This window comes from Erpetoichthys calabaricus, chromosome 4 (assembly GCF_900747795.2).
Source record: "Erpetoichthys calabaricus chromosome 4, fErpCal1.3, whole genome shotgun sequence".
NCBI classification, from domain to species: Eukaryota; Metazoa; Chordata; class Cladistia; order Polypteriformes; family Polypteridae; genus Erpetoichthys; species Erpetoichthys calabaricus.
The window spans coordinates 333,702,992-333,722,731 of NC_041397.2; the positions used below are offsets into that span (position 1 = coordinate 333,702,992).

Here is a 19,740-nt window from a genome sequence, read left to right on the forward strand (position 1 = left end):
AACTCTTAAAACAATATTCAACGTCTCATGCTGACCTCTCCTGCATTCTTCAAAAATACTGCTTCAGAAGTTTGTTTTTTTTCAATTGAAATAAAGTGAAACGTTTGTTCTCGTGCATGTTTGTCACTTTTAAGAACTTTATATCTATTTCATATTCACCAAAGACACAGACGTATATTGAAGTCCACAGAGGAGCCTCCAGGAGTTTGCTTGTCAGATTCTGTAGGCCTCGTCAGCCACCTCTAAAGCCACAGAAGGACAGCGGTGGTCCGTGGAGGGACGTGCAGCTCTCAGAACTTGTAAACTTGGATCATTTGACACTTTTAACACAATTGTATGCAGCGAGATCTCCACATTAACAACAAGATTTAATTTGACTAAATAGTATACTGTGTACCTTTCCACCTTTTGAAAAGCTTGCTTTGATTAATTTTAGATTAATTAATTTATCACTGTTTACTAACACAATTTTCTCTTTTAAAATATTTAGTAGGATATGACAAAGATCATAGTACAAATATTTTAATTTTAAGGAATGTAAACGTGGAATTACATTACCTACAATTGACTGGCCACATATTATATATTTTCATAAACGTTTAAAAGAATCATTGGCTGTATCTTTTATTATAAAGTTTTCTCTGATTTAAACAAATAGCCTGCTATTTTTTATTCATAGAATTTATCGCAATTTCCTAATTTACATTTCTTAGGTGTCTTCTCTTACTTCACAAAGCCAGCATTAAAGGTGTGTAACTTTTCAAGCTTTTTTTAAGGGAAGAACAGTGATCAGAATTTGTCAGCTTACAGTATTTCTGAATTTGTTTTCTTCCAGCTAAGACGGCCGTCTTCATTTTCCACGCGAAATGAAGGCCATTTTGTGTACCACAGGTAGTGCTTCCTAATTCTCAGTTGAAAAGTTCTCTGGCACTCATTTTATGTATTAGAACTTCACAAGAAGACTTTGGCCAGCAGGTCACACAGCAGGTCTCCAGTGAGTTGTGTCTTTCTTCAGCCCTGCGTCGTGTCAGTGGCATTATGGGAGCAGAGAATAGTGGTCTTAAACATGAGGGGTTTGTGTGCTCTAACTGATTTATTAAATGGCAATTATTTCTGCTTCCAGTAATTCCAGACAAGATAGGGAACAGCAAGGACCTTTTCCTCTCTGCTCCTCCTTTTCTATTACTGAAGCATATGCTGCCTTTCTCTCCTTTTCTCACTCACTCACACATTTCTCAAGAGTTTAATATTGTGTATCCTTAACCAATATGTGATCATGTAAAATATATTTTCTAAAAGTATAATGTGGTATGAGACTATTGAACTGGAATACAGTAGAAAGTAAAGAGTTTTCACCTATAAATACCCAAACTTTTATATAAAATGCATGTCCATCCATCCATCCATCCATCCATCCATCCATCCATCCTCTTCCGCTTATCCGAGGTCGGGTCGCGGGGGCAGCAGCTGGAGCAGAGATTCCCAAACTTCTCTCTCCCCGGCCACTTCTTCTAGCTCTTCTGGGAGAATCCCGAGGCGTTCCCAGGCCAGTCGAGAGACATAGTCCCTCCAACGTGTCCAGGGTCTTCCCCGGGGCCTCCTCCCGGTTAGACGTGCCCGGAACACCTCACCAGGGAGGCGTCCAGGAGGCATCCTGATCAGATGCCCGAGCCACCTCATCTGACTCCTCTCGATGCGGAGGAGCAGCGGCTCTACTCTGAGCCCCTCCTGGATGACTGAGCTTCTCACCCTATCTTTAAGGGAAAGCCCAGACACCCTGCGGAGGAAACTCATTTCAGCCGCTTGTATTCGCGATCTCGTTCTTTCGGTCACTACCCATAGCTCATGACCATAGGTGAGGGTAGGAACATAGATCAACTGATAAATTGAGAGCTTTGCTTTATGGCTCAGCTCCTTTTTCACCACGACAGACCGATGCAATGCCCGCATTACTGCGGATGCCGCACCAATCCGCCTGTCGATCTCACGCTCCATTCTTCCCTCACTCGTGAACAAGACCCCGAGATACTTGAACTCCTCCACTTGGGGCAGGATCTTGCTACCAACCCTGAGAGGGCACTCCACCCTTTTCCGGCTGAGGACCATGGTCTCGGATTTGGAGGTGCTGATTCTCATCCCAGCCGCTTCACACTCAGCTGCGAACCGATCCAGAGAGAGCTGAAGATCACGGCCTGATGAAGCAAACAGGACAACATCATCTGCAAAAAGCGTGACCCAATCCTGAGTCCACCAAACCGGACCCCCTCAACACCCTGGCTGCGCCTAGAAATTCTGTCCATAAAAGTTATGAATTTTAAAGTTATTCATAAAATTAATAAAAGAAACGTTATTCATAAAATGTATGTATTTTTGAAAATGTTGACTGAATTATTTATGCCAGTACAATGAATATTATCAAATTGACTTTACTGTTCTTAATGGTTAGGCAATGAATGGCTTCATAGGTTGTTTTTGTGGAGTGTCACTTTTTGACAGTTGTCCTTGTTCTTCAAAGATCAGTTTCATCTGTGGCATGAGGTAGCATGAACTGAATGTGCAGGTCAGCATATTTATGGTTAAGTGTCGTTGTTAGCAAATTGTAATGTACTCAGATTATTGAAATGCTACATAATTGATTTGCAGAAATGCATAATATTTAATAATCTGTTTTGCAGTGCCTAGTAGTATGGACAGTGTGGTTGGCACAAAGGCACAGCCCTGCCAGGCACTGAGTGTAGTGACATGATTCTTACGGCTCAAACACAGGACATCCTTTAAAGGTGAGGATTCTTTTTCCTTTTCGATGTCATTCAGTCATCAGTCAGTCTAGAATGAGTGATTGTTTGCTTCAGGTAAACCCTTTCCATTATGTTTCACTTTTTACTTGTAGCATTTCTATTACAATATGTTTAGGTGAGTGTTTTAGTAGTTTTTAAAGTGTGCTTACTACACTGGGAACAATGAATTGACCTGTGATTTGAAATGATGACTTTGGCCTTCACAGGTGACTACATTGTGTTAATTGGACTCTCTTTGTCTTTCAGGTACTCACTTCAGTACAATTCCTGTAGACGTACACATTGTCTTACACCAATGTATCAGTAAATATAAATGGAAGCTTTTCTCACGTCAGAGCACTTAGTCCTTTTGAATTATTTGTGCCCTTTCTGAATGGTTTCTAATTAGACACGACACTCTCTTGAAGATGAACTGCTGTGGTTGTACACTGGAGTTTATTATTTTATTTTTCACTCCACCTCATGAATACAGCGAGTACAGTAGAGGTGAAAAGAAGAGAAATCAATCGAGCTAAGCATTCCTGTGCCATGCTGTGGTCATATTGGCGTGTTTATTTCATAAGCCAATATGACTGTACTCTGAGTGAACGTGGAGTTCATTTAGTGTTGATATTCCTAATAAAATACGTCACACTCTGTATTGTTTTTCTTTTTCACAAAAAAGTCTTCATTGATCAAAAACATCCTGACTGCTTGTCACCAACTTGTTGGGACAAAACTCAGGCCAAGAATTCTGGATATGGACGAGGATGAAGGAACACACACAACTGGAAAATTAGACCAAAGGGGAGACGATGAAGATACTGAAGAAGTCATGTCCTCCTTGTTGGAAGGATTTGCTCTAATATCTTGATGAGATACGAGGTAAAAAAAAAAAGTTCCCATCACTTGCTGCTGTTCTACCAGTTAGATTGTTAGGTTTGTTTAAATTTTGTTAAACTTCACAATTTCCCCTGTAAAGACAGGTGGGGATGGACTGGCTTTCTGACCTGGTTCAGGAGTTCCTTGTCTACTCAAAAGACCCGTATAGTGGATGGCGGACACGGATGGCTGTCCTGACTGGGATTGTGTGCCTTATTAATTTAAAATATATTCATATTTGAACCTGGAACTTGCATGTGTGTGGTTGTGTCCGGGGTTTGGGTGTTAAAATGCCCCCCACAGGCAGGGCCGGATTTTCCTATACGCTAACTAGGCTTCAGCCTAGGACCTCAAGATCAAGAGGGGCCTACATTCAAATTGTTAGCAAAATTTTATTATCTCTCATGTAATTTACAAACTTAAAAATGGAAGGTGAAAGGGCCTCATAAGTAGAATAGCCTAGGGCCTCTTTTCATATAAATCCGGCCCTGCCCACAGGTTACACTCCCCTATGTGGTAGTTCTAACAATGAGCTTTGCGTTTTGAGACATCACTTTAACTTTCAAGACTGAGACTGTTGGTTTGCAAGTTCAAGATAGGAGTTGAATTAAAGCAAAAATGAGTTGGGACAAAAATCTACAACCCCTGGGAGTGAATATGAGAACCACTGTAGGAAACAATGCCATGTCACAAATCAGGATTATTAATATATATACTATATATATATAGTGTGTGTGTGTGTGTGTGTGTGTGTGTGTGTGTGTGTGTGTGTGTGTGTGTGTGTGTGTGTGTAGGTATATATGAGAGAGTGAATATATGTGAGTTTCATGATTGACATCTCTTATAATGTTTAAAATGTGCTCATCTGTTTATTCCTCCTGTTCATGTCCATAACAGTCTGTGTGTCGTATGTGATAACTCATTTTAGAACTCACTACACTCACTCAGACTTCTTACTAACTTTGAACTCAGCACAGAACTTTGCTCCCCTTCACCATCTCCATGATGCCTACTGGTACAGCAGTGAAGTCTTACCCTCCATATCATCTTGGCACATCTGGGTAATGTAAAAGCTGCTCTTACCGAGGTATACGTCTATAGACAATAGCTTAGCATTTGACACTGTAGTGCCAACAGCACGTTTTGTTTCTTGCCAAGTTCACCAATGCCCTCCTGAGACGTCTCACAGGTGCTGTCTGGAGTCATCACATCCTGGTAGGGCACACTGCAGAGGGTGGTAAAAGCCACAAAATATTACTGGCACCAGCTGCCTTCTGTCCAGGGTACCTAAGATTATTCCACACTCGGCCATCCTGCACGGCTGTTTTTCTTTCTGCTTCCTTCTTGCAAATAGTAAAGAACCAGTGGCCCTCAGAATGGCTTCAGAGAAAGTGTTCTAGTTGTGGAGTTACTGAAGAGCCAATCGTAGTAACAAATACTGTAAGAAAAAGGCTATGTATAAATATCTGAAATATACCTGAATATATATCTCTACTGTACATTGTATTCTATGAATATTTTTTGTGTTTTATTATATTATCACTGTTCTGGAGAGACATGTAAGTAACAATATAATTCAACTGTATGTACAAGACAATAAATACTGTATGTTTAATGAGGAGATCACCTCGGGATGATTCCCTGCTGAATGCCAACTGCAGCTGACACCATTTATTATTAGTAGTAGTAGTAATAGTATTTGATATTTATCAAAAATAAAAAAGACGACGACTCAAAGACAGTTTGTTTTATGTCGATCTAAGTTAGGTCTTTGCAATCTACTTAAATGTTGCACGACAAAGGTTTAAGAATAATCACGATTGTCTCAAACTCAAAAGTTATTCAAAAATGTCAAATTTCTTGGCTGTCACATATAACGTTCAGTTGATGACATCCAGTATTTCACACATAGGCCTGGGCTACAGCTTTTAGTAATGAAAATATTGACGGTGGGATGGGGTTGCGCAGATGAGCGGCAGTAGCAAGAAGGGAAATATTACAAGATGCACATGAAGATACCAGAATTTGGAGGTTCCAATGCACAGCCACATACATATGACGCTGGGTATTACAGGCATGATCGCCACAGAGCCACAAGTCAGATGGGTGTAAATCAGATCACTTCTTAGTCATTAAGTATGCATAGAAGTAACCGAGAGCAAACCAGTATATCCATTATAATCAAGAAGACAGACCATCCTCAGCTCCTAGATCACCACAGTGCAAAGAAATGTTCATAAGACTTGTCCCATGAATCACAGAAAGATTCAGTTGTCACTGAGGCTGTGAACCCAGTCAAGGCAAAATCCATAAAGTCTCAAAAAATAAACCCAAATCAGTGCAGTTTGAGTCAGATGCATTCATGAACTATATCTATATATATAATTCACTAAGCCGCCGACAAGTAGCCACCCATGGAAAGCACGCAGGAAGGGGCGTGGATTCACTAAGCCACCGACAAGTAAGACGCCCATGGCGCACGCAGGAAGGAGCCACGCCCACCAACTCTAAGACCATTGGATATGACGACAACTCGCAGAGCCACGCCCACCAACTCGGATGCAACGACTCGGAAAAAACGCCGTCATTTATGTTCATCTGTGCTACAGTACACATGCACATCTGAGCCACGTTGACTTTTCGGTTACAACGCACGACCGCATGCACCATAGCAAACTGTTTTACACGCTACATACAGCAATTCGTATCCGCGACAAACATGCGTCTTCTTAGATGGTCCTGCAGGAACACAGAAAATGTTTCCTTGCCCACCAACACTCCTTATTCTCCGACCGGCGTCCACCGCATCCGCGACAAACATGCGTCTTCTTAGATGGTCCTGCAGGAACACAGAAGACGTTTCCTCGCCCACCAACACTCCTTTTTCACCGGCCCGCGTCTACCCTCGCTCTATAGGCATTCACACTGCCTGCTCATGTGCCCGGACGCAAAAACTCACCGACCACCCAGTTAGTCCCTTTTGTCTGTGCTAGGAGTCCACATGCACCTCTGAGCCACGTTGACTTTTCATTATTCTTTTCGGTTACGACACCCGACCGCGTCCACCATCGAAAATCATGAGAAAGGAACAACGAAGCCCCGCCCAGAAACTCTACCCCTCCTCCCACGTGATCGGGAACGCACTTCAGAGCACTGCCCGCCAACTAGAACAACTCATCAAACACATACTCACTCGCTTTGCTCTGTGCTGCGGTCCAAATCCAGCTGTGAGCCACGTTGACTGTTCTTTTGCCCTCCATGGCTACCGCTTCAAATGTATTTCATGGAAACAACACTTCTTTCAATGTTATAGAAATTCCTGCATCAGGTAACTTTGTTTCTATCAGTCGGGTTTTTCTGGAAAAATGTCATTAACGAAACTGTTGCTCTCAAACTTCGCAACATGGCTGACTTTCAGCAACACTTCTACGCCCCTTGCTAGGCTGTGAGCGCGGTGATTATTTATTTTAAAATGGCCTTTTGAAGGGGAGCTGTAGACCCGCTATACCACAGGAACACCTGTGACATTGCCTTCGCATTGTTTTCCTTTTATTTCTGATCCCGTCGAGCAGATCGGACACCCAGGCAAACAACACTGAATAATAAATAGCTGCAACCACTTTGCCCGTCCCAACTCCTCACCTGAGTCGGTTTCGTCTGTGTTCAGCAGTGTTTCCCAATCTCGATCCTGGTGAACCCCTGTGGCTGCAGGGTTTTCTTCCAACCAGATTCCTAATCATTAATGCCGGTGAAACTCATCCGGGATAAGTCGGTTTTTCAAACGCAGCCGTATAGCAGATTAGTTGGATGTAATAATCCGAGATGAATGCGCGCCCCCGCGCTGAGTGAAAAGCCAATATATATTGAGTCTAGAAAACATGATCAGCAAGTCTTTGATAGGCTGCAACAAAATGATGAAAGAACAGGCGCATTTTTTTCACACAAGCTGTGTGTGTGTGTGGGTGGGTGAGTGTTAGTTAGTTAATTAGTTACTCGAAGGATTTCAAGATTTAATATGCACAAGCGGTAACACTGCAAAAGCAGCCCAAACCAGAAAAGACGGCTGGCAAAAAGTGGCCGACAAATTAAACGCGTGTACATTGTACTTACTGAAAGCAGCGTTACAGATTTTGCAAATGTTCATTTTTTTCCCTCTGCTTAAAAAACATTAAAAAAGCAACGTGATTATGCGGCGTATACTACACCGCGGGTTGGTATGCAGCGTGTAAAACAGTATGTTTGCTGCGGACAATTTGCCATTTACTTTAACACGAAGACAGTCACGGACAGTTGTATGTTGCTCTCTCCAGAGTTCCATCTTTTCATTCACTTACTGGTATGCCTGCAGGAACACGTGCAGCAAGCGAGTGACACACACACACACATACATACAGGCGCGCGCGCGCGTGAGAGAGAGCGCTGGACACATAAGAATAATAATACTACATTACATTGATATACCGGTGTTCTCAGTATTCAAAGCGCTATCCACACACGGAGGAACTGGGAAGCAAACCCAAAATCTTCCACAGTCTCTGTACTGCAAAGCAGCAACACTACCACTGAGCTACAAGGCAGTTAAACAATGCACCGGGCATTCATAATTATGTGGCGTATGCTATGCCGCGGGTTGACTAGTATACAATAAAAAAGTGAAAGAAGTGTAAGAAGTGCAAATTTATCGCAAATTTTAATGAAAAGTGTTGTTAACAGGGAGGAGCGGTAGCAACATGCGTGCGCCAGCATCCCCTCCCTTTATTTAAATGTTTATATGTATACAGCTGAAATCTCTTCCTTCATTTATCAAAACATTCCTAATCCTGTATTGGATTGTGGAGGCCTGATCTTATGGTGACAAAGCATCAGAAACAAAGGCGGAACCATCCCTGGATGGGATGTTAGCGTGTCGCTAGCAACTCTCATGAACACCCCAACACATGAAATTGAAATTAATTGTATGGATGCATTAGGCCCATGTGTGTATAGAATAGTACTGGAGGTGCTCTGTTTGTGATGACATAGTGACATTTGATCAAATAGCCTGGTTGGAGGCCATGTAGAGTCACAAAAAGGAGCTCGTATGGTACACTGTGTTGAAGCTAGAAGATGGTCTGGCTCACTGGAGCCACTGAAATAGAACTGAAGTGAACTTTATTGCCAATCAACACATTTGCTAGGAATTTGCCTGGTGTTACATCCAAAAATATAGCAAAAGTAAATACAGTTAACACAATCATGTATTACACCTGACACCATCCCAACATTATATGCAGTCATACAGAATAATATACTGCAGAAAAAATACATATATAAAACAACTTGACAATGCAGAACTGCACTCATGCTGATTAATATATCTTGGAAAAATTATATAGTAAAACTAATTTTGAGATCAGGAAGAAGCATACTGTATATAAATCAGAGACTGTGCTTAACCAGAGTAAATACAGCAGGAAATAAACTCTTTATACTGTATGTCTAGTAGTAATTGCTTTTTAGTGCAATGGTAATAACTAAAAGACATGGCTTTCTGGGTGAGTGTTTCAGCACATTTTATGATTAGGGATGTACAGTATACACGTCCTCAGTGAAGTCCAGTTTCGGGCCCACAATCATTTATGTTGATTGAATGATAAGTTGAAGTTTATGCTGTGAGACATCAACAGTCGGAAACCACATCTTTATAAAACACTCACGTTTATTAAACCACAAAACACAGTCCCAAACAGCACACAGTGCACTCAGCACCAATTACCCCTAATCCAGACTTCTCTCTCAATGTCCGTGGCCGTCTTTCCTCTCCTTATGGGAGCTTCGTCCTGCTCCCACTCCCGACTCAAGCGCCCCAATTGTAGGAAGGCGGCCCCTTTTATTCCCGCCCGGATGTGCTCCAGGTGGCTGATGACGTCCTTCCGGGAGCAGCACTTCCTGGTGTGGCGGAAGTGCTGCCCTTTGCATTCTTCATTTGGATCTTGATCTTTGTTTGTCCACGAATTCATGTTCCCCTGACACTGCCTTGGTTGTTACTTTTGTTTACAAACACTGTCGATACCGCTCTTTGTGTTTAGATCTGGCGTCGGCACCTGCTTCGTTGTCGAGACCGTGGTGTTTTGTGTTTCTATCGACTGTTGTTGGCAGCACTTCGTCCAAATCAAATGTTCACCCACTTCTACAAAAAATTAAAATGAGGAGAGAAAAGAAAGGTTGAGAAGAGATCGTGAGAGGAAACAACAGCGTTGTGAAAACGAGACGGACTGTGAACAGAGAGAAGCAGAAATGCTCCTCCACCACCACATAATTACTATTCGGACGGTGATTCCGAGTAGGCCGTTCCTATCGAATCAATGTCCAAGGGTTTTGTTTTGTAATTTTGTTTCCCTAATAAAAAATCATAATGCTGTGCGACAAAGGGCCCAGTTCATGACTGGCAGCCGTGTTTAAACAGGGAGCCCTTCACAGACAACTTTAACATTCACAACGTATTTGGGCGCACACGGCTAGTGTGTATAAAAAGCTCCCATCCTCTGTTGCATCATTCATGATAGAGTTTCAAACAACCTCTGGGAGGTACATCAGTGCAAGAACCATTTATGGGTTTCCATGGCCGAGCAACTGTACACAATACTTTCAATCTGCCTTTGTACTCTGGATAAAGTGTAAAGGTGCCCTCTGAAGTGATGAATCATGCATAACGATCTGCAAGTGTGAGAGATGAATTTGGTTTGGCAGATATAAGGAAAACTGCATAGTGGCTTTTGTGATGGAAGAGAGCTAATGAGCTGGTGCTGTTTTTCAGCATTTGGCCTAGGCCCCTTGATTCCAGTTAAGAGTGAGACTATTAATGCTACAACATACAGAAATTGTAGACAGTTATGCACTTCTAACTTTGTAGCACAGTTTGGGGTGTGGTCGAAATAAATGCAGATTTGACAACAGGCGGTTTTTCTCGTTAGTTCTCTTTATTGTTATGAGAAGCTGGAGTCGCAGGAAGTAAGCATTCAGAGAGCGCAGTCCACTGTCAAAGGGCTCGTCTGAACACCCGATTGACAGCTGGGGGGGTGCTTAAATACCCCTTAATCTCATGATTGGAGAGACAGAAAAACATCCTTATCATCAAAATTCTAAAGTTGAGCGATATGTCTGAGCTAAGCATTATCTATGTCCCCAAGACTGTTCACAGGTCAGACGTCTTGAACTTTGCAGTCTTGTGGCCTTTTTTCCCTGAGCCATTTCACTTTGAGGAGCTAAACAGAAAAGGCAGTTTGAATCATATAGAAACCACTTTCCTAAGCCCTTGCGTAACATATTTTTTGTCAGTTCATAAATCAGGCTTTCTTACTTGGCAGGGTTTCAAGCATTGCTTTTGAAGTTCAGTTACAAAACACACAGAGTACAAGGTGCGCAAGAGAACATTCTTCTTCTACAGGGGAAGACGCTGTTCTGTTCCAGCCTGATTGTGCCCCTATTCACAATGCCAGATCCATAAAGACATGATTTGACAAGTTTGGTGTAGAAGCTCAGTCATCTGGGAGGTGCTCAGAGTAGAGCCGCTGCTCCTCCGCATCGAGAGGAGTCAGATGAGGTGGCTCGGGCATCTGATCAGGATGCCTCCTGGACGCCTCCCTGGTGAGGTGTTCCGGGCACGTCTAACCGGGAGGAGGCCCCGGGGAAGACCCAGGACACGCTGGAGGGACTATGTCTCTCGACTGGCCTGGGAACGCCTTGGGATTCTCCCGGAAGATCTAGAAGAAGTGGCCGGGGAGAGGGAAGTCTGGGCATCTCTGCTCAAGCTGCTGCCCCTGCGACCCGACCTCGGATAAGCGGGAGACAATGGATGGATGGATGGATGGAACTTGAGTGACCTTCACGGAGTCCTGACCACAACCCTTTTGAACACCATTTTGGGATGAATTCAGGCACCAATTGAAAGACACATCTTCTTGTCCACCAAAAGTGCCTGGCCTCACAAACGCTTTTCTGATTTCTCCTAAAACCTTGTGGAAAGCCTTCCCAGCAAAATGGACGCTATTATAGTCAAAGGGGGGGGGTTTGGGAAGTCCATATTAATGCCAAAGGTTTTGGAGTGGGATATCCAACAAGCTGATATAGGCTTATAGATGGAAAAATGTCTAAACACATTGTGCATATCGTGTTTATTGTAAGCATGTTAATCTGGCATGTTGCTGGTATTTATTAATTTTACAAATTTTAGGGTGTGTGATTTGAATTATATCAAGAAGTGCCAATAAAAAACTTTCAAGCAATAATTCTTTATTAATACTTTCTTAGTGAGTATTGTCTCAACATGCCCTTCAAAGCAGTCAGCAGGGCTGACATTGTTAAGTTGTTGTAGTGTTTTAATATGTTAAACTGTGATAAAGTTTAAACCTGTGTCCTTAAGAGAAAGTTCTTTGTTATACTACTGAAGGCTTAGACATTGATCATTTCACTGCACAACTGTGGTATCTTCATTGAACAATACAGAAAACAAAATCATTAATGAATCATTTATCTCCATCTTAGTTGAAGAAGTAAATTGTATTACTCTAAAATATTACCAATACATTAAAAATCGCAGCCACAAGTAAAAAATGCAATCCTGAAACCGTATTAATTTCATAACACAATCAAGTCTATCTGTAATATGACAGTTTATGTGAGATAATTAGCACAACAGCTTGCTTTATTAAGTACTTGTTTACTTGTAGCGGACACAGAGTCCAACAGGGTTTACTTTTTCCCTACAACAGATAATACTGAAGCAAGTTCACAGTAGTATTCTGAACACCACACATGATTATGTTTTCTTCTGATGGTGATTCACGGTCATACTGTATATTTAGCTACAGTGGAGTCTTCCTTTTTATTAGATTGTGTGCGATTCAGCCATACATGGTTTTGTAAACTGAGGAGATTTTTTATTAATGGTATTATAAATGCCGTGAGTTTCGAACTAATCGTCATGTAAACTACAGTAGATTATGCAGCTACATTAATCTGAAGTTTAGTTTGGGAATTTAATTTTACAAGGGCTTCTATTTAGAGATAAACAAATATGACAAAGCAGCAAAGAGCACTTCACCTAGATAAAGATTAGCATTATTATCGCTTCGTTTGTGTCTTGTTAGTAAATGGAAGTGCGGCTATTTGGTAAAACTGTAGGAACAATCACCATCCACATACTTTGTTTAATGTACTGTACTCCCCATCAGCCACAAAATTAAAACCACCTGCCTAATATTGCATAGGTCTCCCTCATGCTGCCCACCAAGGCATGGACTCCACATGACCTCTGAAGATGTCCTATGGTATCTGGCACAAAGATATTAGCAGTAGACCCATTAAGTCCTGAAAGTTGTGAGGTGGGACCTCTATGGATCAGACTTGTTTTTCCAGCACATTCCACAGATGCGCCATCGGATTGAGATCTTGAACAATTTTTGTAGTGTGGAAGTGTGCTTTATCCTGCTGAAAGAGGCCATTGCACTCGTGGAATACTGTTGCCATAGAGAGTTATGCACGGTCAACAACAATCTTTAGGTAGGTGGTGTGTGTCATAGTTACATCTACATGAATGTCAGGACCCAAGGTTTCCCAGCAGAAGATTGCCCACAGCATCACACTACATCTGCCAGCTTGACTTCTCCCCATTTTGCATCCTGCTGCCATCTCTTTCCCAGAAAAGCAAACAAGAACATCTGCACCTGGCAGTCCACATGATCTAAAAAATAAATATTCATCAGACCAGGCCACCTGCTTCCATTGTTTCATGGCCAAGTTGTGATGCTCACGTGCCTGTTTTAAGGAATGTTCAGTGGTGAGAGCCTGGGTAGTTTGACCAGTCTGTGGCTATGCAGCCCAATAATCAGCAAGCTGATACACACTATGTGTTCTGACACCTTTCTCTCACAGCCAGCATGAAGTTTTTCAGCAATCTGTGCTACAGTAGCTCTTCTTTGGGACTGAACCATACTGGCTAGTCTTTGCTCCCCGTGGGCATCAATGAGCCTTGGCAACCATGACCCTCTGAGTGGTTCACCGGTTGTCTTACATCAGACCACTTTTGGTAGGTTCGAACTACTGCATACTGAGAATATCCCACAAGATCTGCCATTTTGGAGATGCTCTACCCCAGTCATCTAGACGTCCCAATTTGGCTCTGCGCTCAGATTCTTACATTTGCCCATTTTTCCTACATCTGACGCTTCACTTTCAAGAACTGACTGTTCACTTGCTGCCTATTATATCCCACTCTTGACATGTGCCATTGTCATGAGGTAATCAATGGTCTAGTGGTTTTCATGCTGTGGCTGATGTTTATGGAGCTTTGTCTCAAGGTTTATTTTATGTGCACAGGGTCTCCTCGTTTTAACAGAGCATACAGTAATAATTAGATATTTACATTTTAAAATTTTTGTGTTTACATATTTTTGAAAATAAATCCACTTTGATATGTACAATGGACATGAAATCCGGATGATGATGATGATTTTTTTCCAATCATGTAAGCTAGATAAAGATTGTTGTTTGCCATGGACAGTTGGATTTTTTTAGAATGCATTTGTTACTATATAAGTACGAGTGTAAATTTATGGTGGTTCTCCTTTAAAGGCAGTAAGTTCATTCGATGAATAAAGGAAGGAGTTTCAAACATTACACACTGAATCACTGGCATGAACTACGTACAGTTGAGCTTTTAGACACCGTGATGCACACAGGCCACTTGCTTCAAAGCAGTGCTTAATGATTGTATTAGTGCTGCGGATTGTTCTGTCAAATTAGATGTTTAAACAGAGCTCCGGTTTACTGAAGGCCTTTGACAAGTAAATCACTTATTGCCTAAAACCAGTATACTGTAGTTTTGAATTTCAATTTGAATTGTAGGAGCTAAAAATGTTCAGGTAAAGACAGGTCATATTGTGTGCACATATTGGCCTGATACTACTAAATCCGCTTAAAAAGTAGAAGGTTGTCTTTCCAGCATTTATCTGAGATAAATAGTATAAAATTATTTTTAGTAGAAATACTAAAAAAATTAAGACCCCCCCCCCCCTCCTTTTTTCTAGGGCCTGAATGGCACTTTGAAGCGCATGCTATCGGAGTGGTTTTCTGTTGGATTGCTGAAACTTGAGAGAATCACATGGAAATCCCCTTGTGAGCTGCTCCAGAAAATTAGTCAGTAAGTATCAGTTTTTTTTCGCATGGTTTGTTTGGCAAATGGCCGCTTAGCCTTTATAGCCACCTATTTATCAAGGTTCTTTTTTAGGGCCACTTTAGGGAAAGAGATGCCGAGTCTCTGGAGAGGAGCTGTACAATAAAAATGTTGTGCTTTTACATTGCTATTGTGGTCATGCCCGGCTGGGACGCCCAGGAAGACAGGAGGAGGGCTCATTCCTCCTCCAGACCTTGAGGGGGCGACCACGGGTACAGAACTGGGAAGCTCGACCCTGTAGGGGCCCGTGGTCACCGCCAGGGAGACCCCCAATACCTGGAGGACCCTGGACCGCAGCACTTCCGCCACACCAGGAAGTGCTTGGGGGAAGAGGAACAGGGACACCCGGGAGTGCTTCTGGGGAGACAGCCGGCACTTCCGCCACACTGGGGCATGTCGGTAGGATATTGCTGGGAACACACCTGGAGCACATCTGGGTGCTTATTTAAAGGGGCCGCCTCCCTTCAGATATGGACTTGAGTTGGGTGGAAGAAAGGATGAGGTCTCTGGAGGAGAGAAGGAGGCGGTCTGAAGACAGAGAAAGAAGGCATTGTGATAAGGCCTGGACTGTGGGGTATTGGGGCTTGTGAGTAGTGATGGATTGTATAATGGACACCCTAAATAAACATGTGTGGGGTAATTTAAACGTGTCTGCCTGTCTGTGTCCAGGTATATTCCACACTATATTGCAGTTGCAAAGACATACATTGCAGTAAACAGATATACTGCATATACCCTGCTTGTGTCGATTTTGAATCCAGCAGAACAACATGATTTGAGCTTCATAAAAGGTTTAGACTGAAACGGTTAGGAAAAAGTAACATGAATTCTTAGTGTTGTTTCAAGCCAAAGCAGTGAAACAGAAATTTTGTAATGGATTATTCCAAAGAGGGCAACAAGAGAGTCAGTGTTCTGAAGTATCAAGTCCTCTGACAACACAGTAAAAGAAATGTCCAGTAAAGTCTGAGTAGAGGACTGAGCTAAAACAAAAAATATATATGTGGCCAAGGAAGGCCATTGCATGGTATCTACTCTCAAAGGTGGATTCTATTCTTGGGTAACTTTTAGAAAGTTGAGCTTTGCAGTGCTGTGTGCATTGTACAATTTTAAATTATATTAATCCTTATACAGGTAGTCCCCAGGTTACGGTCATCCGACCTACGACTTATGAACGGGGCCGCAGCTGCGACTCATGCTCCTCAGTAACTGCCGCTCCATCATCTTCGGCCTGGGGACGCTACAAGCGGTGGCTGGAGGGGGGTGATTTCACTGCTCGCACAGTGTAGTGTCCCTCGGGTGGCAAGCGGTGGCCCGTGGTCCATAGTCACTGGGGCCGCAGCTATCACTCGTGTGCAGGATGGAGGCTTAATGGGGCAGTTCACTGCCCACCCACTACACCGCCACAGCTACTGCTCCTGACTGGACGCAGGCTGGATGGAGCGGAGGGGGGCATTTCATTGCCTGCCTACCACACACGGTTGCCCCATTCGTTCTCGGTGAGCGGCTGGTAAAGCTGCAAGTGGTGCCCCAGTTGTGGCTGAATGGAGGCCATTGAGGGTGAATGGGGCGGCGGGGGGTAACATTGTAGTGTGCCTCGGGTGGCTGCCTGTTTAATGGGGGTGATTCACTACCCGCCTTTGGCCGCACCGTGTTCATTCTCAGTGGGCGGACGCTGCAGGCAGTATACTGTAGTGGAGGTGACTGTGTGGTGGAGGGGTGGTGAACCCTGCCCTCGCCGCCCCCAGTCATTCTCCATAGTAAGCCTGCTTGTACTGTCACGCACGTAGTAAGAAGTTGTCTCTTGTCAGTACATCAGACGTGTTGACGACTGGTGCCTTCATGCTGTGATAGCGTGGACAGTGCTGTGCAGAAGAGCTCATCTTAACCTTTTGTCTTCACCCTTCAACAATGTCTCTGAAACACAAATCTGATGTAAGTGCTGGTGATACAGAAAAGAAGAGAAAAACCATCACCATGGAAAATAAAGTAGAAATAATAAAAAGGTCAGAGAGAGGTGACACTCCATCATTCATTGGCACAGCACTTGGTTACAGTCGGTCAACAATAGCATTTATTAAAGTAATGGACCTGTTCTGACTCACATACAAATTCAACTTAAGTACAAACCTACAGTCCATATCTCGTACGTAACCCGGGGAACTGCCTGTGTAGGACAAAAGAATGAGAATATAGTGTGTGAAGGAGAGCTTTACATTCACTAGCTGTTATAAATATAGACATCTCCTCCCACTGCTATTCTGGATCAAAGATTATGAATTAGGTTTATTTAATAGTAGTTTCTCTAGATACAAAAGGATATGTGTGGAAACTGAGGTATAGTATCCATCCATTATCCTAACCACAGGGTCACGGGGGTCTGCTGGAGCCAATCTCAGCCAACACAGGGCACAAGGCAGGGAACAAACCCCGGGCAGAGTGCCAGCCCACCGCAGGGCACACACACACACACACTGGGGACAATTTAGAATCGCCAATGCACCTGACCTGCATGTCTTTGGACTGTGGGAGGAAACCCACGCAGACACGGGGAGAACATGCAGACTCCACGCAGGGAGGACCTGGGAAGCAAACCCAGACGGGTCTCCTTACTGCGAGGCGGCAGCACTACCACTGCGCCACCATGCCGCCCGAGGTATAGTACAAAATCTTCAATTTGAAAATAATGAAAGAAGTGATTTTTTTCTTGCTGTGTCTCTTTCCTACCTAGTCATTCAAATGATGTATCATTTTTCTGTATATTGGACTCTAAGGGTATCAATGTTCAATTAGCTGTTGCAGGTCACAGTAATGTGATGTACTAAAGTTCTATAACGATGCCAGATTCTCGGGGAGTTTTCACCACTGAATTTTGCAGTTAATTGTAAGAGTTTGCATGTAATTACACACAGGAAAAATAAACAACCAGGAAGACACCCCATACTCCCTGTTTCTAGTAGTAACCCTAATTCTAGAAAGTTAGAATTGACTTCAGAATCCCACTGCCTATGCATTAATTACCCAGCATGATAGTTAAAAGTCCAGCAGTAAGAGAACGTACTTTCGATTGTGTCTTTAATTCATTGTATCCTATAACAGGTTTCTTTTTCTTAATAAATGATTATACAATGTCAACTGCAGCCTTAAGGGACGTAATTCTATAAACAAGACTACTGGTAAAAATATAAAAGTAAAAGTTTGGAAATAAATATTAGTTTCTCTCAGTCACTTTAGAACATTTCTTTAGTCATCCTTAACATTTGCAAAACAGTGAGTGCATTTGTCGAAACAATTCGTTCAAAGAGCGCCACACAGTGGATTATCTGCAAAAGCATGCAACTTACTCAGAAACCTTCGTTTATCTCTTAAAAGTAAATACTTGTGTCTTCTTCCCGGCTGTGGACCCTGCTCATTTCCTTGTTGTTCTTCCATTGTCAGAAACTGAAACACTGCGCTGTGCTCTGTCAATATATGCTTGCCAGTTGAAGGTTCATGAGATGCACCTCTAAGCTGTTTAGAGGACTGGCTGACCATTGGTTGATCTAATGCTTCCAACATTCCCCTTCATTAGTGAAATTCAAGATTCTCCTGAGAACAATTCACCAGTTCAGGACACATTTACCAAAAAAGTCTACTAGAAATGTCTGTGGTGGGTTGGCGTCCTGCCTGGGGATTTGTTGCTACCTTGCGACCTGTGCTGGCTGGGATTGGCTCCTGCAAACCCCCATGACCCTGTGCTAGGATGTAGCAGGTTGGGTAATGACTGACTGACTGACTGACTGACTGACTGAGATAATTTGCTTGACAGATTATGACAATTGCTTCAAACATTTTACAATGACTTATGCAATGAACTAATGCCTTGATTTTTTGGGGGGTAACACTGTTCAACAGAGAACCAGTATAATACATTTTGGTCAACATGACATAAGCAATTGATAATGTAGGAAACAGCAGACAATTGTACATAATCATTGGCACGAATGTGCCAGATCATTTGCAGTTTGTTCAAAACAATGAAACATTGCTTTTATGATTTGCCCAAGTGAGCAGATTAACGTGGAAGTTGGACAAGTAGAGTTGAGGGTTCCAATTCTGATCAGAGAAATGTTTGTTTGCTTCCCGGGTCCTCCCTGCGTGGAGTTTGCATGTTCTCCCCGTGTCTGCGTGGGTTTCCTCCGGGTGCTCCGGTTTCCTCCCACAGTCCAAAGACATGCAGGTTAGGTGGATTGGTGATTCTAAATTGGCCCTAGTGTGTGCTTGGTGTGTGGGTGTGTTTGTGTGTGTCCTGCGGTGGGTTGGCACCCTGCCTGGGTTTGGTTCCTGCCTTGTGCCCTGTGTTGGCTGGGATTGGCTCCAGCAGACCCCCGTGACCCTGTGTTCGGATTCAGCGGGTTGGAAAATGGATGGATGGATGGAAATGTTTGTGTAATTATTACTCTCTGCGAGAGATGTATAGTATTTTAAAGCTCATGCTCGTTAATGCTTGAATGCATTCATGAAGATTTGCAGTGCTAGAATGTAAAACACAGATGTTACCGCTATATGTACTGTAATTCATGCAAGTCCGTTCTCATTTCCAGAAGCCTTAGACAGTGCGGGGTGTTTCAGTGGCATCTTGGGGCTTTAACCCTTAAGCTGCCGCATACTTGGGGGTTAATGCATCCCTGGACGCCAAATACTTTTTTGCTGCACTTTAAGTAAACGTCACAATTTACAAAGAAAAAGTGAAATTTTAATGGAACACATTTTTTTTCATGCAAAGAGCATCACAATTACTGCAACACTAATCATTTTACACACTGCTAATGAACTGTAAAAACTATTTAAAAAACTACTGGAACAATATGTACAAACTGCAACTGACTCCAT

General features: G+C 42.8%; 1 protein-coding gene across 1 annotated transcript in view; it reads left to right on the forward strand.

Annotated features, from left to right (window-relative positions):
* Positions 1-9,181: 9,181 nt before the first annotated feature.
* LOC114641366 (malonyl-CoA decarboxylase, mitochondrial-like) overlaps positions 9,182-19,740 on the forward strand; it is a 32,643-nt gene continuing 22,084 nt past the window's right edge. Inside the window, exons 1-2 of the mRNA XM_051926734.1 lie at positions 9,182-9,193; positions 14,726-14,838. Of these exons, the coding sequence (XP_051782694.1) occupies positions 9,182-9,193; positions 14,726-14,838 (125 nt within the window). The remainder of the gene's footprint in view (positions 9,194-14,725; positions 14,839-19,740) is intronic.